At 39.0% G+C, this 24,175-nt stretch overlaps 1 protein-coding gene across 2 annotated transcripts in view; it reads left to right on the top strand.

Moving 5' to 3' along the window:
* MAEA (macrophage erythroblast attacher, E3 ubiquitin ligase) overlaps window positions 1–24,175 on the top strand; it is a 144,694-nt gene that overhangs the window by 90,248 nt on the left and 30,271 nt on the right. Inside the window, exons 4-6 of one of the 2 annotated variants that reach the window (XM_043972401.1) lie at window positions 2,719–2,841; window positions 3,601–3,714; window positions 7,729–7,805. In XM_043972401.1, the coding sequence (XP_043828336.1) occupies window positions 2,719–2,841; window positions 3,601–3,714; window positions 7,729–7,805 (314 nt within the window). The remainder of the gene's footprint in view (window positions 1–2,718; window positions 2,842–3,600; window positions 3,715–7,728; window positions 7,806–24,175) is intronic. The other variant, XM_043972402.1, reaches the window with a different exon arrangement.

Here is a 24,175-nt window from a genome sequence, read left to right as displayed (position 1 = left end):
CTCTATTAAAATACAACTATCAAAAATATTTTTGAAATAATTTCACAGGCCCCAGATTAAAAATCCTGGCTTTTACACATGGTACCTACATCTAATTGTACAGACAGCTATAACAACAATGGCCATGTCAGAGGGAAGTTTAGCCATCCTGCTTGGTATCCCACCCCTGGACTCACAAATAAGGCACTGGCACATTTTCTTACATCCCCTTATCTCCTGTTTATTCAAATGGCGGCATAGGACAGGGTTTCTCATGAGTCCTAGCCAACAACGTGAAGTATTACAAATGTCTAGCAGGATTTTAAACTGTGACATTCAAGTCAAAGGAAACTACATCTTAATAATGACGAGAATGCTGAGCAAAATCTCAGCCAAGGGCAGCTTGGTGGCACAGTGGATAAAGCACCAGCCCTGGATTCAGGAGTTCCTGAGTTCAAATCTGGCCTCAGACACTTGACACTTACTAGCTGTGTGACCCTGGGCAAGTCACTTAACCCCCATTGCCCCACGAAGAAAAAAAAAAAATCTCAGCCAAAAAGGATATTCTCAATCTTTATTCCATAACCAAAAACTTCCCTGTTTTCCCCAAGTTCTACTCCCCTAAGCCTCCCCTCTCAAAAATAAAGCTTTCTTTTCATAAATTGAATTGGTCTTCCACAGCATGTCTTTTTATTTCTCAGTTGGAACTAGGTAGAGAGAAGGAGAAATGATGATTGTGAAAGACTAGCTGCTGTTGTTGTCCTTTGTTCCTGAGGAAGACGATGACATCACCCTGATGTCATGATTTACACTAAATTGGATTTAAATGAGGGAGGGTTGTGCAAGGTGACCAACCTCACTGTCTCCTCCTGAGCCATTTGGGTCCAGTGGCAACACATAAATCAGGACGACTGGAGATGGCCCTGGATGTTTAAGACAATTGTGGTTAAGTGACTTGCCCAGGGTCACACAGCAAGTAAATGAGGTGAGATTTGGACTCAGGTGCTCTTGACTCTAGGGCCAATGTTTTATCCATCTAGCTGTCCCAAGGAAGAGTGGAGACTATGAGAGGACCAGGTAATACCTGGGATCATAGGAGCTTCAGATTTAGGGCTGGTCTAACTCTCATTTTTTGCAAGTAAGGAAATTGAAGCCCAGAGATGTTTGTGAGTGCCCCTGGTCAGACAAGTAGCAAGTAAGCCAGGATTTGAACTCTTTGTCCTCTGATTAGAAATCCTATATTCTTTCCACAATCCAACACCATGTTAGGAAGACAATGACTGCTGCCTTCCAGAAGGTCTCGATTCTCCATTTTAAGAAACATCCATGGGGGCAGCTAGGTGGCGAAGAACTGTCCCTGGATTCAGGAGTACCTGAGTTCAAATCCGGCCTCAGACATTTCACACTTAGTAGCTGTGTGACCCTGGGCAAGTCACTTAACCCCCATTGCTCCATGCAAAAAACAAAATAAAACCAAAAAAAAGAAACATCCATGCTCTTTTCCACATGAAACTCTCTCATGGAAACAAGCCTCACATTTACTGGTATTATGTGCCCTTTGGACAAGAAGGATTTTGTAGAAACACTTCAGTGCTCAAAGGCTGAAATTCTTAAAAGCCACCATTTCCATGTGTTCTTTTTTTGAAAAACAATCACAAAAATAATGGAATGAGATTCTGTGTGCACTTAAAATCGTTTCCTAAGTAATCACAGTACCTAGGTTAAGGAGAGTTGTTTGTTTGTTTGTTTTAAAGATTTGTTTTGTGTGTCGTTATTCCCAAAGAAAAGATTTGCATTCTAGGCTATTAAAAAGCATTTATTGAGCATCGACTGAGTCATCAAAATGAGAAATTGACGAATATAATTCTTTTTGCCAAGCGCTCCCCTTTATTATTTTTGCAACTGCAGTGCAAAACACAGTATATAGTTGTGCTTAATATTCCTCAAGTTTTTGTTTATTTTATATAATATTTATTTATTATTTTATTTATTTATATTTGTGCTTATCAGGCCTCTTACTAAGAGAGAGGATTGTTCAGGCCACGGTAAAATTTCATAATCAGAGGTTAAATGATATAGTAAAGCATTGGACAGGCTGTTAAGAGCTGCCAACTCTAGACGTAATAAATGGTGCATTGAAGAGAGCACTAAATTCTGAGGTCAAAGACTCAGCATTAAACAGCATCTCAGAAGTTTGCTCTGTGCCATTATGGGCCATTCATTTCACCCTTTCCTTACAGGTTCTTCTGTCAAACAAAGTTCATACTGGTACTACTCACTTCATAGGGTAAATGTGAAGAAAATGAGGAGGTTGAAGTAAATGATATGTAAGGTCCCCCAGCCTGGAATACTGTGAAACAATGAAGTGGAAAACAAATTGACTCATTGTCAAGCCTGAATATACTTAAGTGCTACTTGTTTTTTTAACCCAGCAAATGAAGAAAATAAGGAAGACATCCATGATCTTCAGGGTGTTTAAAACATTAATGTAACAGATTCATGACTCTTAAAATAATTTTCCTCATTAAACTATTCAGTTTATTCTAAAGAAAGATGTTTGTTACTACCCAGGAAAGAATGCGTAGTAGGAGATCTAATTGTAAATTAATGGACTCTGTGTAATGCTCTAAACTTCACTTTGGTTTTCTTCTTGCTTCTTGCTTGGGGGGGGGGGGGGCGTGTGTGTCTGTGTCTGTGTTTTTCCTACTAGTCTAATGAAAATTATTTCTTTCTTTTAAGGACTTGGTAAACATTGAGATGTTCTTGACAGCCAAAGAAGTGGAAGAATCTTTGGAAAGACAGGAGACCATGACTTGTTTGGCTTGGTGTCATGATAACAAATCAAGACTCAGGAAAATGAAGGTATGGTGTTCTCATATAGATCTTCTGTTGACTTGAGTAATACCCCTAGCTCCTATACCTTGTTGCTTATAATATCTGACCTTGGAGAAAGAAGGTTACACTATTTGTGTGGACCAAATGTATTTGTATCCTTTTGGTTCCGATTTTTTTTTCTTTTTGTTGGCAGATAATCAAATGACAAGAAAATCCTATCCTCCCTTTACCAAGGCTTGACTAAATCTCAAGAGCACTGTTTCTTCTAGGAGCATGAGGCGTTGTATACACTGTTTATTGTTATGTTGCAAACATGTGTATGGTGTGTAAATAAGGCCGACTTTCAAAATCCCGATGGAAAAATGGTATTCCAAGCATTCAAGTTATACATAGCATATTTCTTTGGCTTTTGAGTAGTCTTAAATATTAGAAAATGAACTTAAAATATAATTGTCAAGCAAGACTACCAGTTCTATGGCCTGGTGGTAGTTAAAGTACGCTTTGTCAAGACCAGTAGCTGAAGATAAAGAACCATGACACACTTGTTATTTATGATTAAACTCTAATATTTAAACTTGCTTTTTAAAATATGTTGTCCTTCTAGGGCTTGCAGAAATCTGTTTTTAACTGACATTAACCAAAATCCCTGCCTCCCTTGGAAAGATTTTGTTCTTTGTTTTTTAAACTAAGCGCTTCTTTAACCCCCTCCCTTCCCCCCCAAATATTGTCTGAGCATTGTCTGAGTGCACTTATGACAAGGAAAGAGTGACATTCTCTGTCACTCAGGGCCGTCAAAACGAGAGCGAAACGAAGACGGGACGCAAAAGTAAATCGGCCAGTGATTCCCCTAGAGAGAATGATGATCTTGTTTTGGAAACCCTAAAAGGAAAACCAGAATTGGTATGTAAATACTATCACATCCTTCTACAGCTTTAAAAAAAAAAAAGAAAGAAAAAGAAACCCTTGCGTCATGTTAGTGTGTATACAAACAATAAGAAAAGGCAGATATCTGAAGAACCTGGCTTGTCAGGGCTTTCATTTCCCATCACTAATTTACAATATAAAAACCTGGAAAAGAAAAGAAAATGTCCCTCCCCCCACATAAATTATTTCTGCAAGCCCTAATTGTCTGTTAAGCAAAGCCCTGAGAGAGCAGAGTGGAGAGAAGGGGAACCTCACTTGACTGCTTTGAACAAATTTCAGTTTAGCCTGTGAGAATTTACCTATGCCCATCTCCCACAAGCTGATCATTTAAATCCCCAGGGAGCTCCAGGAATGCCCAGCTTATACATTTGTGCTCAAAACTGGAGGAAAATTATAAACCAACATAGAAATCAAGTGAAAGCTGGTTTGCAGATTTGTATCTCTTCTAAAGCATAATTATTTTTAATTTGCAAAATTTCTTAATGTCAAAGGAAACCTCATAAAGCCCTAAACTTCTCTTTTAAAATCATTTTAATTTAATAAGATACTTAATAACAAGGTGATAAAATGGCGAGAGCCTGGCTCTGCAATCAAAGGACTTATGTTCAAGCCCTGCCTCTGGTGATTACAATGGTGTGACTTTGGGCAAAGTACTTCCCCTCCCTGACCCTCAGTTTCCTCATCTATAAAAATGAGTGAGTTGGATTATGTGGTCCCTGAGGTCCCTTTCAGCTCTAAATCTGCAATCCTTTGACTTCTGGAACTGAACGTGGATCCTAGAATAACACAAAAGCAGAGGCAAGATTCTATACTTCATGAAGGATCATGTAAGATCATAGGTAAAGAAGTGAGTGCCTTGTGCAAAACTTACTCATGATGTTTATAATCATAGAATGTTAGAACTAGATGATTCGAATGTACATTTATGTGGCTATAGATGATGACCCTGCTTTCAAGATTATATATGCAATCTGGGCACATGTGGAAGTTAGTTCATTTAAGGATTAGGTAATTTGTTATAATTTGAATAAGCAACAATTATTTAAATTCTGACAAATAGAAATTTTTGAGGAAAATTTGAGTTAAATTAAGGTAATTTCCTGTTTCTTCCTTAAAATATGAACCTTATTAAACTTCACAGCTTTTGTCCTTTCTCATTTTTATATAATGTTCAATTCTGTGCCAGTTTTAGCTTTAGGTATTAACTATAGCATAATACTTAACCAAGGAAGTCTAGATGCATGTAACTAGAGATATACAGAGAGAATGGAAGGGAGTGCAGAGCAAAAAACACGGTGCTTCTAGGAGGCTGTCAGGGTGCCACCCAGTCCTAGTCAACATATAAAATACCTCTTCTTCCCACAGACATGAAAATGGCCCTTGCCATGGTATAAATCAGATATGGAGGCCTCATCCTATTAGAGTAACTGAGCACCATGGACAACATGACCGTACCTTTGTTTAAATAGATGGCTCCCCTTTCGGCACCTTCTTTTGTCCTGGGTTTGGGGTGGAAGAGGGAGTGGGCGTGTGTTTTACTGAAATGAGTCTTCTAACCAGTTCTAAGGATGAGGATCCTCATTGTTCATAAGAACAATTCTTTTGGGGGAGGGGGGTTGTATCAGCAAAGAAATGTGCCAAGTGTAGCAGGTCTTCTTGGATCCCCAAATACGTAGAGTAGAGACCATGCATTTTTCCTTTTCCTAAGAAGGGCAGGACCTTCTGGCTTCTTCCTTTATTCCTTTTGAATGCCATGAATGGGGCCCAGTGCTCATTACACAATGGGCACTCTATAAATACTGCTGACTGGTAGAACCCACCTTGGGAAGATTCAGAGGTGAAATCCATTTATACAAATAATACTGATGGCTTATAGATTTTGAAAATGGAGATGTTGTATTTTTACTGCTTCTACCACCCCTCAAAATGAAGTTGAAACCAGTAGGATCAGAAGAAAGTCAGGAAACAGGCACACAAATCCAAAGTGGCAAAGTAGCCAAATAGAGCAGTTGGTCAGAGCACCCTGACTACATAATCATTCCACTGCAGAAAAGGAAACCATTCTGTAGGTCACAGTTTACAAAAGCCTAGGAGACAGAGATGTAGTCAGGCTTGACATAGCCTGTAGGAGCCGGGCCCTTGAGATGTCGGATATTTTACATTTACTCAGAATTCCCCAACTTATTTGTAGTTGGAAGTCTTAGGAGTGGACTAGTGGCAAAATAGGGGGTCAAGAGAGAAGTTACCAATCAGATTGCTGATCATGGTCCCAGGTGTGGGGCCAGAGGCTTCAAGTGAAGCTGTTGGAGACCCCTATACTAGATCATTCAATAAATCCAATCTTATACAAACTTTATTCACTGAGCATGCAAAATAAAGGATTTGCCTACTTACTCCTTTCCCTCTCCCCTCCCAATCCCTAAAGATTCTAATGGTAATATACTTAGGACATGATAAGGCATTGAAGAGAAGTCAGCACCTAAATCTCTTTTAATTCTAAGAAGCAAAATTTCTATTTACATTGTTTTTTGAAGCTGCAATATGGAATTTATATGCTGTTTTTCAAAAGAGTAAGATTTGATATGCTCATCAATAGTATACCATTAATAAATGTTTTAAAATATTAAACTGCAAGTTCAGACTTTTAATTTTTGGATGATCTCTCACCTTTTAATGAATCTTGAATTTAAGCATCCCAGTCCTTTAGAGAAATGGCATGGTTTGAGAAGAAATTCTGTTTTATATTCTTGTGTTGTGATTTGAACACATTTGAATGTCAATTTGAAAGTCAAAATAGTTGAAAGGCAGATTACCCTGACTTCATTGAATACGACCTATCAGTGTATCATTTTCCAGGTCCATAAGCCTCAATTCCTCCTTTGGGATACTTAAGTTGCTTGAAAACCAAGCAGTTAAGAGTTTTTGCTTTCTTTTAATTACTTTTTTAAATTGCACAAGTTATTGGAAATGTCTACTGATGTCATGTGGTACTTCAAAGGAGAATGCAGATAAAGAGAAGATGACTTAGACTCCATTTGAGAAGTGAAGAAATAAAACCATTTAAATGAGCAGTGAAAAAATTCAAGGATTATTTTAATTTCTCAAGACTTTGAAATAATGGATTATGACATCAAATTGCTGCTGTGGGTATTTATTTGGTTTTCAGCAGGTTATATTTCATATATTTTGTGACTTGATGATGGATTTCTTTAAAGAAACACCTGTTTATATCATTAAGCTTCAAAAGGAATCCTTTAAAAGCTGAAAAGGCTTGGGGATTTTTTATGGAGGGGTGGGTGGGTGTCTATTAAATCCTTTTTATTTTTAGTTTGCTGCCTAGAATTTATTTTTTGTAGGAGTTGGAAGAGAATTTTCCTGCTGTTTTTTGTTTTCTGGAGTTGAGAAAAAATTTCTTTTAAATAATACAAATCTCCAGATCCAAACACTGTTTTGACTTCCTAGTCATATTAATGATAACACAACCATGTGAGCATGCTAAGCATAGCTGAGCAGCCAGAGCCTGAATTATTCCCTCCAATTCTCCTTCATTCCAGGACATCTAGGAATCCTGCTCCTCTGTTTTAATAGCCTCATTAATAAATTGCCTTTCTACTACAAATGGAATGTCTATAGCCCAGAGCTGTCCTTGTCCACCCCACCCCCATCCCAGACCCTGCTTTCTTATTGCTGTAAGGAAAAGAGGGAGTCATTCATTTCCCCAAGGAGCTGGTCAGCATTAGGCTACTTTCCTTACCATAGAAGAAAAGTAAGTAGGCATTTCATTTGAATTTCTGGCCAGAATTCTAAGAGCTCACATTCTCAGGTAACAAGTGGCCTGCCTTTCCTACAAATACACGAAGATTAGCTGACAGTGTGTGAATGTCTGTGGGAGATGTATATTATGTGTTCTTTTATGTGGATTTGGGGTTTGGCTGTCATCAAAGCACATGATATGCAGTATGTAAGCTCTTGTCTTATCTTTAATCTCAGAGCTGTCTGGAGTTCAGCCTCAGGATTCAGGAGTTCATTGAACTCATTCGACAGAATAAGAGACTGGATGCTGTGAGGTATGGAATTAAGATACTTAAAAGAACCTTTCTTAATAAGATTGTGATCCTTAAATATTGTTATTGCCAGGACTTGTTAAAAAAAATTCTTCCTGGCTCATTTACTGCAATAAAGTTTCTAACAATCTGTAGCCCCTGTGTGAGACTCTCACCAATAGTGGCATAAATGGATAATTGCATTGATTGACACTGCTGCCCTTCCCTTCTTTCCTCACTTATGTCCTGTTGATAATCAAGGGTTATGGAAGAGCTAAGGAAGATGATTACTTTCCTTGCTGTCTCTTCTCTTATTTTACTACCACCTCCCAGTGCCTCATGTAAGCATCTTGAATCCTGTGAAAGGAGAGAAACAGTAGAGTCTCTAGGTGACTAGGTGCTTCTTCAGATCAGTTTTAATGTGGCCAGTATTTTAAGAGCAACAGTAATAATTACAGATAGAGAAGAAACAAGGTAAGGGATGGCTAATTTCTTTTTAGATAGAATAGGTTCATGGTCTGGTTTGATCCTCTCTTTCAGGTGAATGTTGGGACCTTGAAAATTCTTTGTGCAACCTTAATGTCCAAAGTGTTAACTCTAGACTATGTACAAAGGTGACATGCTAAGCTATTTGAGACATACTATTTTGAACTCTTCTTTTATAATAAACTCACTCATAAAAGCAAATTAACTGATCTAATGTACTACAAATCATTTTGTGTATTAGAAAAAGTAGTTTACTGGCTTGTATTTGAGAGAGTTATTTTATTAGTACCTAATATGAAGTTAGTGCTTTATAAATGTTAAATAATGTTTATCCAGCTTTAGTTTTGGGGGAAGATGTGACCAATATCCATGCTATCATAAGGAGGTATATAAACAATTGGTATACACATTGTGCAAAAGAGAGATCCGTCTTTTCAGCAATTCCTGTATGCTCAGTAAATATCAGTAGCAGCACGTTGGCGCAACAAGGACGCTCGCCCTGGTGCCACAGTGGCATAGATAATAGTTAACAGTTGTCAAGAACTCAATATCTTAGACAAGGACAATTGGGGGCGTTTGGAGCCTTAAAGCAGTGTTCTCCAAAGGTGGGTGTGCACATCCTGGGTGGGAGGAGGGGATGTGTGTCTACAATGATCTGATAAAATACACAAAAGAAATATTAATATTAGGACTGAGGAGTGGTTAGGAAAACTCTTCAGCTGCTTCCGGCCACCACCTCCCTCTGCTCCTGCCTCTGCTCTGTGCTGTCTGGCCTGCCACCTCCACTCCTCCTCAGGTGGGTTGGCAGCCATACCCCAACTGTCCTGAGCCAGGCTTTGCAAGTCAGCCCCCTGTCCTCCCTCTCTCCCGCCCTCCCCCACACTGCAGCAGCCAGCTAGAGTAGAGGCAGGCGGCAGTAAGTCCTCAGCTCATAAACCCCCCACAGCAACAGGGTGTGCCTTGGACATCTTCCAGCCCAGGAGGCTTTGTACTGTTCAACAAATAATGTAAAATGCAGAAATATCTTTTTTTTTAACATTATCTCATCTTTTAAAGAAATGTCTATATATTGGAAAATGTGCATATTAGCACAGTAATATATGATACATATATGCAGATGTGTATACATATATACATTAGCTACATATGCTCAAAAATGTTTTACTGACAGGGGTGCATGATCAAAGAAATTTGAAGACCACTGTATTAGAGAATGTGAACGCTGTTCAACTAAATACCCAGTCCCCTGGCAGGTGAGCCTAATGACTGCAAGACAAAGATTGCTAAGGTGTATGACCATCATCTTATATCATAAAGTTTACGTATTTGTTTTCTTATAATTGGACTAAAACAAATTCACAGCAACTTAGAGTTGGAAGTAATTTCAGCTAACGTCTAATCTAACACATACCTGAACAAGGAATCCCTGACATAACATCCCTAACAAGTAGTCATCCAACCTTTTTAAAAGACCTCCAATAATATGGAATTTGGTACTTCCCAAAAATATCCAATTCTCCTTTTTACAACCAATTATTAGCCTGTTTTTCCTAAAATGGGGCTGAACTATGCCTTTGAACAACTTTTGTCAACTGTACATAGTTCTGCTCTCTCAGACTAATCAGAATAAGTCTAATTGCACTTTGTCGTGGAAATTCTTCAAAATTTTACTGTAATTCTTTCTAATTTCATCCTCCTGACTTCCAGTTTGGTACTCCCAAGACTGAACATCTCCACTTCCTCATATGGTATGGTCCTCTTACCATTTGTCCTCCTAGCATACTGGTTGCCTCCCTCCGGATATGTCCTTCCCAAAATGCAGCGCCAACAACAGAACACAGAACTTGGGGTGTTGTCTAATCAGACAAGAAGCTAGTGGATCTACCACCCTCTTCTTTCTGGACCCTGCCCTTATTAATGTAACTCAACATTATATTAGTTTTTCAGGTTGCATGTTGTATTGCTGACCTTTGGATCTGATTAAAACTGAAATTAAAGACATGCTACCTAAAGTAAAATATTTGATAAACTTCATTTTAATACCTAATTCTAAATCATTTTAAGGCACTAATCACAATTATCATAAACTTTTCCATTTTGGTAATGCTTTAAGATTTACAATGTACTTTCCTCACAATAAAACAGACAATACAAATATTTTTATCCTCATTTTCATAGAAAAGGAAACTCAAGTTCACAAAGATTAAATGGCATGAACTTCGTATAGATTTTCAGAAGTCACTTCAGAGAGAGGCCCATGTTTTTCAAATTTTGCTGACTTTTGGTTGGTCTAAAGAATCAAATTTTTTTTGCCTAAAATGAATTCTTGTTGTTGCATTGTTTCAGTCATTTCTGACTTTGCATGACCCAATTTAGGGTTTTCTTGGCAAAGATACTGCTTCTCCAAGTCATTTTACAAATGAAGAACTGAGAAGAGGATTAAGTGACTTGCCAAGGGTCACACAACTAGTGTCCGAGGCCAGATTTTAACTCAGGTCCTCCTGAATCCAGAGCTAGCACTCTATCCACTGTGCCACCTACATAATGAGAAAGTTATTTGCCCAACTTTGTACCATTTTAGATTCATAATCAATACGCTTATCTTTTGTGTCAAGCACAAGACTGGGAATAATTTTTTAAAATTTATCTTGGTTACATGGTGTAAAAGAAGTTAAACTAATGTAAATTAAATGCTACAAGGAGATCAAAAAAGCCCAGATATCATCTTAGTTAGTAAACATCTGAATTTACCATATGGAAAGAGATGAATGCCAAATACAACACTGGCTTAGAATATAATCTATAAAATTTTACAAAGGATAATGGATGATTATGAGCAGTATCATGTTATAAATCAGAGAAAAGCACTGGAGGGAAAAGAAAGCTTGGAAATATATCCAACTAATAAACACAGTCCTCCCAAGGACATTCAGGAATGAAAATGATGATTATTAATCATTAAGCACTTCCTATGTGCCAGGCAGTGGTCCAAGCTCTGAGGAAACACATATAAGCAAGCAAGATAGTCCCTGTCCTCAAGTAGCTTACATCCCAATGAAAAGAAGTTATCATGTAATGAGGAACTAGAGAATGAGAGGGGGACAGGGAATCATGATTTGGATGCGCCTAGGAAATTATGTGCAGGCCTGGCTTCATGCAAGATACAAGGCAAATGCTCACCTGCCAGCCCTAAAGACTGAAGAGGAGAATCCAGATAATTCTGTTGAATAGAGACTTTGAAATACCTGGAAAGTTGGGGGGGGGGGGCAGGGGCTAGAAACAAAAGAAAAATGGAAAAGATTTGCAAAAATAATCCCAGCAAACTTCTCTATTAAAGATACTGGCACCATCATACTAAGACTCAATAGAATAGTCCCTGGGATGCCTATGGAGGAAGTAGAAATTACAGTAGAGAACAAAGACAGGAAAAACAACCAGATTAGACCTGATATTTGTTTACACGCACAAAATGTATGTATGGATGGATAGATGAATGAATGTATGTATGTAATCCTTTCTGGAAATGTTATACTTGTGAGGGTATTAAGAAACCAATAGTACAAAGTATCTAAAAGAGGCTATCTATCCAAAGGCATGGGAAAATCTCAGACCTTTTTAATTACCACTCCCTCCCAAAAACGTGACTGAGAGAACATCCATAACTACCTCTTCACGCCTGCTTTCCCATCTATACATGAATTGAGAGCATCCTTGATGAGGTCATTAGTAGGGAGCAGGTAGGCTTTTGTAAGCAATATTTAACAGTGGAGCATGTCCTTAGCATCTCACAATTAAGTGAAATTTTGAGACTGTTATCCCATTATGATTGTTGTTTGGTCACAAAAAACATTTGATTGAATGAAAGGTCATCTTACCAGCTCTTTTACAGCCAGCTATCTGCTGTCCACACATTAGATCATTCAGGATTTCTTGGAAAAAAAATAATCTATTCAGTAGCCTTTGATAAATATCAAGTGAGGCATGAAACAGATGTATGCTCACAAAAAGTATTTGCACAGAATCCGGGTCAAGGAAAGATCCCCTCTGAGGGGGAGATCTTTAAGAACTTTAGGGAGAAAGTAAACTGAAATCATGCATTCCTGGATGGGTTGCATTCTGAATTGTTGGTGCTCCCAAATTGGTGACAGCACAGACTTAATTGAATATTTGAGAAAATGAACAATGAACTAATTCCATAATTAAATAGGAAGAAGAAAATGGAATTTCTTTGAATTTTGCCCATGTCACATAAATCCTAGAGAAGAGCCAAGGCAGTGTTTAACACTAAGGTAGAAGCCACTCCTATGTGTCTTAGTCAAATGTTTCTAGGTATTAAATTGTAGAATTCAAAGACCCCTTGCCCTCTTATTATAATACTACCACTTAGTAACCCTTCCATACTTGGCCCAAAAGTCTCTTCTCCTCATGTATTTTTTTTTTCTTTCTTTATTTTTTCTCTCCTCATGTTATTTAACAAGCCCAAATTTGGAGCATGAAACTTCAGAAATAGAATAATGGCCCTTGGGAGAGCTACTTATATTTTCCCTTTTTTGCTAGCAGCTCAGTGCTATTGGAGTTAATGCCTGTAGTCATGCAGATCTCCGCTTGGCTTGTCCCCATACCTCTTCACCACCTTCTTTTGGTACCTTGAGCTCAGGTCCTGCCATCTTCAAGAGACCTTTTCTGATTGCCCCTACTTAGGTTTCATTTTAGCCCCTACTCTAGTGGTGCCTGAATTAGAAGGGAAAGACACACCTCTGGTCTTCTCTTCTGTGCCAAGCCAGCAAGGACTTCTGGCCTCAAGCAAGCCCTTGGTGGGGGCTTACTTGGGCCTGGCATTATGCAAATGCCTTACTGGAGCACCTTCAAGAATGCTTTTTGCTTCAATCAGATCATACTTTTTTGGTTTGTCATTGTTATCAGCAAATATCGATGCCATCACTACAGTGTCATAGTTGAACAGCCCCTAGAAAATCTCACCAGGGATAGGAATCTTCCATTTGAATATTCTTCAGAGGATTCTCCAGGGAAGTACATAAACAGGGCAGATATGACACACAGTGTTACATAAGTGCATTGAAGATAGGTGGGAGAGGAGTAGGCAGAGAATTGGAACGAAAAATAAAAATGTTTAAAATGAACAGATTAACGAGGTGCGAGGAAAGCATTCCCTCTCCAAGGAGCTTCGTATTGGATACTTGATCTCCACATTGTGAAATGGAAGGGTTTGGCACCTGATAGATGAATTTTAAGCACTTGAAGACAAGCAAGAGAGGCTTGAAGAGAAGAGTGACGTCTCTCAGGGTCATCCTGAGCACAGAGATGTGCTATTGTAAAGTGTTCAAAGACTGAGTTGAGGGAAAGGGACAGGAGCACAATGCTTTATTACTTTTTTTTTTTTTCCTGTAGGAGTTAAAGGAAAATCTAAAAATCTTAGGTATCACTGCTGGCAACCTTGGCTAATTAGTACAAAGATAAGCATCTGTAATGGCTCAGTCCAGCAGTTTGGATTATAATGTATTAATCAAATATAAAGGAATATTAGCACCCATTGAAATTCTAATTTCATAATAATAACTATGATGTCCATAAAGAATTTGATCATATCACTTCCTCCTGCATTAGCAAACCCTTCCCCCTTTAGTAGATAAACATCAGCTCACAAAAAGGATTTAATGCACAAAGGAAAGTAATAGCTTTTCCGTTTTTCAGTAGTTTATTTCCCTTAATTGGTGGTATTCATAACCTTACTTGTTCTAGTGGCATATTGCAGGGTGTTTTGGGGGGGTGTGGCTTTAAAGAATTTTCATTACTTTTGAGAACAAGAGAGATCCCTATGGGCCAAAAGGCAGTCATTAGCTCCACAGACCAGTAGATGTGGAAGCAGAGAAATTCTGGCTGTTCTTGTTGTCTGTGAATTGGGTGAGTTGTTTCCACTCTTTGGGCCCCCCCTGAAAAATGAAGAGATTGGATTGGTGGAAGATCTTTACTTTAACATTGGTGTTCCCTTCATTTCTGCCATGTTAGGCTCTACTCGAATGCTGGCAAAATGACACTTGAGGGAAAAAAAAAATAACCAATGAGGAGGCAAGGGAACATGAGAGGCCTCATGAAGATGGCAGGACCTGAGCTGGCCTTTCAGGGGAGCTAGAGAAGGAAGCAGAGCTGAACAGAACAGTTGCTCAGTCAACTACTATGTGCCAGACACTGTGCTAAATATGGGAAGGTGGACACAAGAAGATGAGAGCAAAGGAAAGTGCCCTAAAGATTAAAGAGCCAAACTGAGCATGACCTAGTATGAATAAGAACTTTAGCTCAATTAAGAGCCGACGGTGGAATGGTGAGAGGAAGCTGGGAGGGAGGGGAGCATCTAGAACAGATACCTTGAAGTGGGAAATAAGAAGCATTTAGAATGAAGTAGTAGGTTTGAAGTCATAATGGAGAATCCAGTGAAAGGAAATGCTGTCTTTGGGGCAAAATCTCGCTGAATTAGCTTCTGCCCGTTCCAAGATCTTGGCACTGAAAGGGGGTTCAGAGGTGCAGCTGACATCTCTGCCTTCCTTCTCAGACAGCAGTGCACCTAGACCATCATGCAGGGCTCCCAGCATGTGCTCTCATTCTGCGCTCTTTCAGCATGACTTTGTATGGACATATCAGATGCCACCTTTGTGTGATCCATGATAGCTTTTTATTTAATATCAGGATTTTAGCTGTCTTTCTAAAGGAAGAAGAGAGCCCAAGTGAGCTTTTTGTTGGTGTGACATTTGGCTCAAATTGGGGGTTAGAGGAGTTGTGACATGCTTACACCTTTAAAAAATGCTCTTTGCTTCTCAAACATTATGAAAAAAGCTTTTCATCTTTATCTATTTAGTACTTAACTCCTCTGGAATATGCTGGAAACATCTTTTGAGTACAGTGGTGCTCTTCTAATGCCTTGCCCCTTTTGTCTTCTGAAGATAAGTATGCTCTTGTTAGCTGTTCTTTCAAGGTAGTGTGAAGACCTGCTTAGGAAAGAGTTGTAAGAATGAAGAAGGGGTCGTGCTGGGGGTAGATTTTATGAAGTGCAGAAAAAGGGCTCCAGGAACTAAAATCCATCCCTGCAGTGAGCAAAATAGCTGTGAGTCTTGTGTGCCTGTGACCAGATACATATATGTAGTGTAGATGGGCATATTTATGTGTGTTTATGTGTGAACATCTGTGTGTGCACATTATAAAATTGAATAGTTTCTGTCTTTTAAGTTCCTAAGTTTAAAAAATTTTGTGTTCAAAGGAGAATTTTGTAAAAATAAGTTCTATTTAATATCAAAGAGCTTCGTCTCATTACACTCTAGGTTGTTGAATAAAAAATAGCTAGTAATACTATGAGTTTCATATATCCATATACACTTAGGTAAAAGCATGAAATTAAAATTGCTCTTCATTAAGATCATTCATGAGATATAGGGAAAGTTCAGAGGAACCTGAAATCATCCAGGCCAACACCCTCCTGTCATTGTGAAGAAAAAAATGGAGTCCTAGAAAGACAGACCATACCAAGTTTTAAGTATCAAGGACAAGGTTACAACCCAGGTCTCTAGCTTCCAAATTCAGTGTTCTTTTCTCCATACTGCACACTGCCTTGAGTATGAAAAGTATACCATCATTTAAGGTTACTAGGTGAAATGGCAGGGAAAGTTCAGTTAGGATTCTAGGAAAACATGTCATTAAATCATTCTATCCTGTGCTAGCTCTGTGACTGCAAGTGAGGTCTGGCTATAACTGATTTTTGCCCATGGACTGAACATCCATATTGCTATTGCTAACATACAAAGAGAACCAAAGCCTTGCTCTTCTCAGTTCCCCACAATAATGAAGAAATCTAGTTTTAAAATATCCCGATTGAACTTTAAGCCAGTGGTGAATGAAACAAGCAGGAGCGTGGGAAGGGCCAAAAAGGAAAGGAAAGTAGAACTGTTGTCCAAGTGCCAGTTTCCCATCAAGAGCTTAGCTTGAGTTGGATTGAAGTTGGCCCTGCATCCTGGAATGTGCTGCTTACAGATAGTGGGTGAGAAGAGGGTGTCATTGGCCAGAAGGGGCCTTTTCTGAGGGTAGGGAGGAAGAAAGCATCCCATTCTTAAGACTCTTCATCTTCTCCCACCATCATCTTTATGTTATCATTTGAAATGGCAGTTTACACTGGGCCATACAGCAAATGAAGGGTAGACAGTCCCCCACTGTATATGATGTAGCCTTCAGGATAGGTCCGTATGGCAGTTTTCAGGTCACATGTTCCAACTGAAATGGGTGCCAGAATTTTGAAAAGAAGAGATCAATTTTTCTCCAAACTGAGTAATATTCACAAATGGTCATAGTAATCATTTTTCAAAATAAGATCAGAGATACTATGAAAAAGGAGATAGTTGGGGGCAGCTAGGTAGCATAGTAGATAAAGAACTGGCCCTGGAGTCGGGAGGACCTGAGTTCAAATCCAGCCTCAGACACTTGACACTTGACACTTACTAGCTGTGTGACCCTGGGCAAATCACTTAACCCTCATTTCCCTGCCAAACAAAAAAGGAGATAGTTTCATATTTGTTGTAGCCACGTCAGAAAATTCTACTAAGTAATCAAACAAAAGCAAAAAGAAGAGTAAAACCTCAGCTCTTCTACTCCCTCTCTCTGTAACCATAGCTAAATCGATTCTTGTCCCAATGCCTTAGTTTCCTCATCACAATTTAGTTATATGTTACCCTAGGGTCCCTTCCATGAGTTTGCAAACACAGATGCTAGTGAGCGCATAGGAGAGTGAGAGGCATAAAAGTGTTTCCAATCAGAAGAAGAGAATTCCTGTTATGAGTTAGTGGGCGCTTCTAAGCGGAAAATAAAGATAACAAACACAGTGTGGGTCTTGGCCCAGTTACAGAAGCGTGAGGCTGTCTGACCAGTACCATTTCAAGAAGGAAAGAGAACAGGGGCCAGGGCTGAGTTAGTTGTGATCAATCAGTGGATGGCTACTTCACTTAGGTCATTGACTTCCACAAATTGAAAGAAATTGAAAACTGCCCTTTCTTGCCTAAACCAGTGCTTTTGCCTGAAGTGATCCACTGATTTCTATAGTAGTCTATATTGAGCATCTCTTCGCTAGTTTTATTGTCCCAAAAGAAGTCATGTTTCAGAAATGCAGTGATGCATGTAATAGTTAAACAGCATATTCTCATTTTAGATATTGAAAAATATTTTCATGATCACACAGTGCTCGAAAAATTACCTTGTTGTTTATCAAGATCTAAGAGAGAAGAGGAAGGAGTGTTTTTTGGCCAGGTGTATAAATTTCCCAGTGCTGTTAGCCAGTCCAGATCTTCTCTTCTGTTTTTATTAGCTTGCTTGTGTTAAGTGCCTGCAGCAGGATTCTTTCAGAATTGTGTCCATGGTGCAATAAATGGGTCAGACATCCATTAGGAAGCAGAGAAAGAGGCTGTTTACCAAGTAGTTTCCTGTATGAGTGGAACTGGGAGAGCTGACATTTTGTGGAAACGCAGCTGGTGTTTAAATAAGTTTGAAAGCTTTGCTTACTGCCTACTGAGAAGCTCCAAAATGACATGTTGCTTTTAGGCTACAATTGATGCAAGCTTTAAAAATATATATCTTATTTAATAACAATGTTTAAATATCTGACACTTTTAAAAGCATGATATTGCTTATTGAGTGGCTCTTCAGTAGTTTCCAAGGGCAGCTTTGAAAGTACAAGCTTTAAGAATTTACAGAAATTATGTGTTTAATGTTAAAGTTTGGATACTAACAAAAAATACATGAAAACTCAATTGAAACTAATGTTCCCCTTTCCTGTCTTAATTTATTCACATCTAGTCAGCTCCTCTTTTATTGTCTTCTTATGGTCCACAGGGGACTCTGGATTCTCCCAGACTATGTCAGGATAGCTCAGGCTCTGGAAGGTCTTACCAAACTGGAAGGACTTTAAGTATAGTCTTGGCAATAGATTGCATATCTTATGTCTGAGTATTCACCCAGTTGAATCCACAAAGATCCATTGCCAGAAGGTTGTTCCCTACTGATGAATGGTTTGGGGCACAGCAACTCATAAAGTTTGCTTAGATTATAAAGGGACTAAAACCTGTATCATTGGAGAGTGTGAACACACCAGTGAAACCACGGGTCCTTGACATTCACACATTTTTTAAAGGAGGAAACAGTGGCAAAATAATGGGTCTTTTTACTGGACCATTGTCCATCTCTTCCCAGTAAGCTTGTCATTCCCTTTGGTTCTGTTCCAGGATCTCTTCTTTCTTTTGAGTTAATTTTCTCCTGGGATTCAGTTTTCTTTAGCCAGATGACTTTAAAAGCTCTATACAACCCTAGTTTCTCTACTGAGTCCACACATTGCCACCTGTCTGATTAGTACTCCAACTGGGTTTTCGCCATGAGCAATTCTAATTCAAGTTGAAGATAACCATCCTTCTAATCACTCGGGTTCAAACACTTGAAGTCTTCCTTGTCTCTGTCTTTTTCCCCTTTCTTACTGCCCCCAGCCCCCCAACATTCAGTCATTTACCAGTTGTCAATTCTGTCTCAACAACCTCTCCAATGAGATAGTATACACTTGGCCAGATGGAAAAGGAGGTACAAAAGCTCTCTGATGAAAATAATTGCCTAAGAATTAGGATTGAACAAATGGAAACTAGTGACTTTATGAGAAACCAAGTCACAATAAAGCAAGTCCAAATGAATAAAAAAAATAGAGGGCAGTGTGAAATATCTTCTTGGAAAAACTGCTGACTTGGAAAATAGGTCCAGGAGAGATCATTTGAAAATCATTGGTCTTCTTGAAAACTATGATCAAGGAAAGAGCTTAGACATCATCTTCCAAGATATTCTCAAGGAAAATTGCCCTGATATTCTAGAAGCAGAAGGTAAAATAGAAATTGAAAGAATCCACCAATTACTTCCTGAAAGACATCCTAAAGGGAAAACTCCTAGGAATATTATAGCCAAATTCTAGAGCTCTCAGGTCAAGGAGAAAATATTGCAAGCTGTCAAAAAGAATTCAAGTACTGTGGAGCCCCAGTCAGGATAGCACAAGATCTAGCAGCTTCTACATTAAAGAACCAGAGGGCATGAAATATGATATTCCAGAAGGCAAAGGAATTGGGATTACAACCAAGAATCACCTACCCAGCAAAACTGAGTATAATCTTTCAGAGGAAAAAATTGGACTTCAGTGAAAAAGAGGACTTTAAGGTATTCATGATGAAAAGACCTGAACTGAATGGCAAATTTGACTTTCAAATACAAGACCCTAGAGAACCATAAGAAATTGGAGTTGGGGGACAGACCGGGGGCATGCAGTGGGTGACTGTTTTGTGTCTGAGGCCGGGTTTTGGCTGGGATCCCCCTGGGTCCAGGGTGGATGCTTTGTCCACTATGTCACCTAGATGCCCCAAGATGACATCTTTAGGGATAAATTGAGGGGTGAGAGGAATGCACTGGGGGAGGGGGAAGGGCAGAGGTAGCATGGGGTGAAATCCCACATGAAAGAAACAAGAAAGGGCTTATGGAGTGGGGGAAGAGATGGGGGAGGAGCAGGGTAGTAAATGAATTTTACTCATCAGAAAAGGCTCAAAGACCTTAATCTCATCAGAAAAGGCTCAAGGAGGGATTAACACACATACACACCCAATTGGGTGGAGTAATCTATCTAATCCTACAGGAAAAATAGGAGGGGAAGGGGATAAAGAGAGGGGTAAAAGAAGGGAGGGCAGATTGGGGGAGGGGACAGACAGAAGCAAATCCCTTTTGAAGAAGAATAGGGTGAAAGAAGATAGATAATAGAGTAAATATCATGGGGAAGGGAATAGGATAAAGGGAAACAATTAACAATAGTAACCATGAAAAAGAGAAAAGGGGAACAAATTATACAAAAAATATTTATAGCAACTCTTTGTGGTGGCTAAGAATTGGGAATCAAGGGAATGTCCATCAATTGAGGAATGACTGAAGAAGCTGTGGTATATGATTGTAGTGGAATGGTATTGTGTGAAATGACAAACAGGATGATCCCAGAAAAACCTGGAAAGACTCATAAGAACTCATGTATAGTGAAGTGAGCAGAACTGGGAGGACTTGATCTTGTCAAGAAAAAGCCTTGCCATGTACATCCTTCAGCACTGTCCTTAAGGGTCCTCAAAGAATTCGACAGATTAAAAGAGTCTCAGTGTATCAGACAACCCAGTGGCCTCCCCATTGTATTAACATTGACTTTCCCTCCTCCCTTTTAGATTAAAGTAACAAAGAGTAGGCATAGAAGAGGGCAACAGATTTCTGGCGCTACCTATATATACCTATAGTTATAAATCCCTACAGATTAACGTACATCTCCCAACTATCCGGGAGACAGCATCTCCCAGAAATGAGCGACAGCAAAAATCAGCCTTCCCAGTTACATGACAACTAAAGCTACTCTAATGCTGCTGAAGATGCCCATTTTTAATAATAGCTACTCACTCTTCTTTATCAAGGACCTGTAATTTTATTGGCTTGAATGTTCTCTGTACTGGCACAGATTGCAATTTTTTTTTTTTTTTTAGTGAGGCAATTGGGGTTAAGTGACTTGCCCAGGGTCACACAGCTAGTAAGTGTTAAGTGTCTGAGGCCGGATTTGAACTCAGGTACTCCTGAATCCAGGGCCGGTGCTCTATCCACTGTGCCATCTAGCTGTCTCAAATGCTTTTTTTTTTTTAACTTTTTTTTTTTTTCCGGGCAATTGGGGTTAAGTTACTTGCCCAGGGTCACATAGCTAGTAAGTCTCAAGTGTCTGAGACCAGATTTGAACTCAGGTCTTCCTGAATCCAGGGCCAGTGCTCTATCCACTGCACCACCTAGCTGCCCTGCAATTCTCTTAAATAAATGGTCTTTCAGTGTTACTACTGAAACATCCATCTTTTTTTCATTTGTGTGGCCAATCTTGAGGTGACAAGCCTCCCCAAACTTAGCCAGTCTGCTCCCTGGACAGCCTTTTGTCAACCAACACATGCTCAAAGCCTGTACACTTTACATAAGCATCCTTAATCCAGAGTTATCTCCATGTCAGAATAAGGTTTGGGGGTAGGGTTTTAATGAAAGAATTCACATTTATATAACACTTTAAAAAGTTTACAAAGCATTTTCGTCCCAACAACCCAGAAAAGTATAGTTAATATAAGCACCATGCAGTGGTTGAGGAAACAGACTCAAAGAGGTTAAATTACTTGCCTTCAGTCACAGAACTAGTAAATGATAGATCTTGAATTTAAATCTTGGTCATATGACTCCAATTGCATTGTTCTTTTTTTTCTTTTTTTTTTCTTTTTCTTTTTTCTTTTTTAGTGAGGCAATTGGGGTTAAGTGACTTGCCCAAGGTCACCCAGCTAGTAAGTGTTAAGTGTCTGAAGCTGGATTTGAACTCAGGTACTCCTGACTCCAGGGCCAGTGCTCTATCCACTGCATTGTTCTTTTTACTATATCATGCTGCCTTTTGTGGAAAGTGGTCCTGTAGCATGTTCTAGGCCTCCACAATCCATAGACCTTCTATAAGGTACATCTTTCCCTCCTTCCTGAATTCAGGGACCCTCCTACCCAAAGAGAGAAATTGACCCTTTTGGTGAATCAACACCTCTACCCCTCAGGGTCTTTCTGACTACCCACAGTCCCACTTCCAAAAAGACAGCTTTCCAAAATGGGGAATGATGCTATATTAGGCTCTTTCCCTCTGCAATAGCTTACTTGGTCCTTATGAAACCATCTGACCCTCAAGGCCCCAGGACTCAAAAGTTTACCCAACTACCCATTTCCTCTAGACAGAGACATTCATCAGCTAGCCACTAGCAGACTCTCACTTGTTCAGTTCAGCTTGCCTGACATTAGGTACATCAGGCAACACCCATAGCCCTTCACAATTTTTGTCAGAGTATTCTCAAGTCATTTCATGTAGCTAATGATCTATTTCTTCCTGATATCAAGGATCTGTCTGAGAGAAGTCTGACAATCCCATGGTAGTTATTAACTGTCTTTACTTTCTGAAGTGGTCCACCTATATCATGATCAAATTTGCATAACTGATAGGAATGACTTATCTATCTTTAAAAAAACTCCAGTTATCAGTAGGACAGTTTTCTGAAGTTATTTTTTTCCCTGTCATCTTTTATAAAATGAAGGGTTTGATTAAATTATCTGGCAGAGTTTTGCTTTAAGTTCTTATTTTCTGGGAGAATATAAAAGTGCACAATATGTAATATTATAGTTATTGGGGAAAAATAGGGTCACACAAGTCTTCTTAAAGAAACTGAATTTTGAAACTTTTAAAGTTTCAATTTCCTAGTTCTATCCCTCCTTCCCCCAGTCCTGAGATAGTAAGCAATCTGATATAGATGTTGCATGTGTAATCATGTACAACATTTCCACATTAGTCATTTTGTGGAAGAAGGAAGGAAAGAGAGAAGGAGAAAGGTAGAAAGAAAAAGAAAGAGTATAATTAAGTCTGTATTTAGACAACATCAGCTTTCTTTGGAGGCTGATAGCCTTTTTCATCATGGGTCCTTTGGGATTGTCTTGGATTGTTACATTGTATTGCTGAGAATAGCTAAGTCATTCACAGTTGTTCATCTTACAATACTGCTATTACTGTGAACAATGTTCTCCTGGTTCTTCTCACTTCACTCAGCATCAGTTGATGTAAGTCTTTCCAAGTTTTTCTGAAATAATCCTGCTTATCATTTCTTATAGCACAATAATATTCCATTACAATCATATACCACAACTTGCTTGAATCTTTTTTTTTTTTTTGAAGAAGGTTAGGGACATAAATTGATTATTAAGAGAAAGCACATTGGAAAAAAAAGAGAGAGAAAGCACATTGGTGTATAATTTTTATAATCAAAGAAGAATCTACCTCTGGGCAAAAAAAATAAAGACTTCCCATTTGTAGTCTCTAGAGAGGCACAGAGGGAATGTTTATACTGGGGAAATGAGGAAAGAGATGAATAAGGTAAGAGGTGCTTGGTTATGGAGGTCATTGAAAGCTAAATAGACTTGGACTTGAAATGTAACTATTGATATTGTTGAAAGACAGGTGATGCAAATTGTATTTAGAATTCTTTTGAGGCTACCTATAATATAAACTTGCAAGAGAAGAAATGAGAGACAGAAAACCCAGGCATGAGATGATATCATCCTAGACATGGTTGTGTTGATGATAATAATGCAATTCAACAACTATTAATTAAATGTACATTAGGGGGCACCTAGGTGGCGTAGTGGATAGAGCACCAGCCCTGGATTCAGGAGGACTTGAATTCAAATCCGACCTCAGACACTTGACACTTACTACCTGTGTGACCCTGGGCAAGTCACTTAACCCCAATTGCCTCTCAAAAAAAAAATGTATATTAGGTGTCAGGCACTGGTGCTAGAGATACAGTGACAAAAAGAAAATAATCCCTGCCCTAAAGAAGCTTGCATTCCCTTGGCGGAGGGGGACGACCATCATGTTCACAAATGAGTAAAAATGAAATATATACACAAAGTACTAAATGTAATTTCAGAGAAAGGAGTCTGCCCTAACAACTTGGAAAAGGGATAAGATGGAACTTGAGCTGTACTTTAAAGGGAGTTATGGTTCTAAGAAACAGGATGAGGAGGAAGAGCTGTCCAGGCCCAGGATCTTGAAGACAAGAAATTATCTGTTGTGTATGGAAAACAGCCATGAGCATGTGGGAATTTGTGGCAGACTTGTGCTGCAGGACAGTCAAGAAGTTGGGCTCAGGAAGACAAATTAGAAAGTCCAGATTAATAACCCAGGTGAAAGGTAGGAAGGGCCAAAGGAAGAAGGAAGAAGACAGACAAATATGAGAAATGGTACAGAGGTAGAAATGGAAGGT

Source organism: Dromiciops gliroides, chromosome 6 (genome assembly GCF_019393635.1).
Source record: "Dromiciops gliroides isolate mDroGli1 chromosome 6, mDroGli1.pri, whole genome shotgun sequence".
NCBI lineage: Eukaryota > Metazoa > Chordata > Mammalia > Microbiotheria > Microbiotheriidae > Dromiciops > Dromiciops gliroides.
The sequence above is the reverse complement of the archived record's forward strand: the minus strand, read 5'-3'. Positions and strand labels throughout refer to the sequence as shown.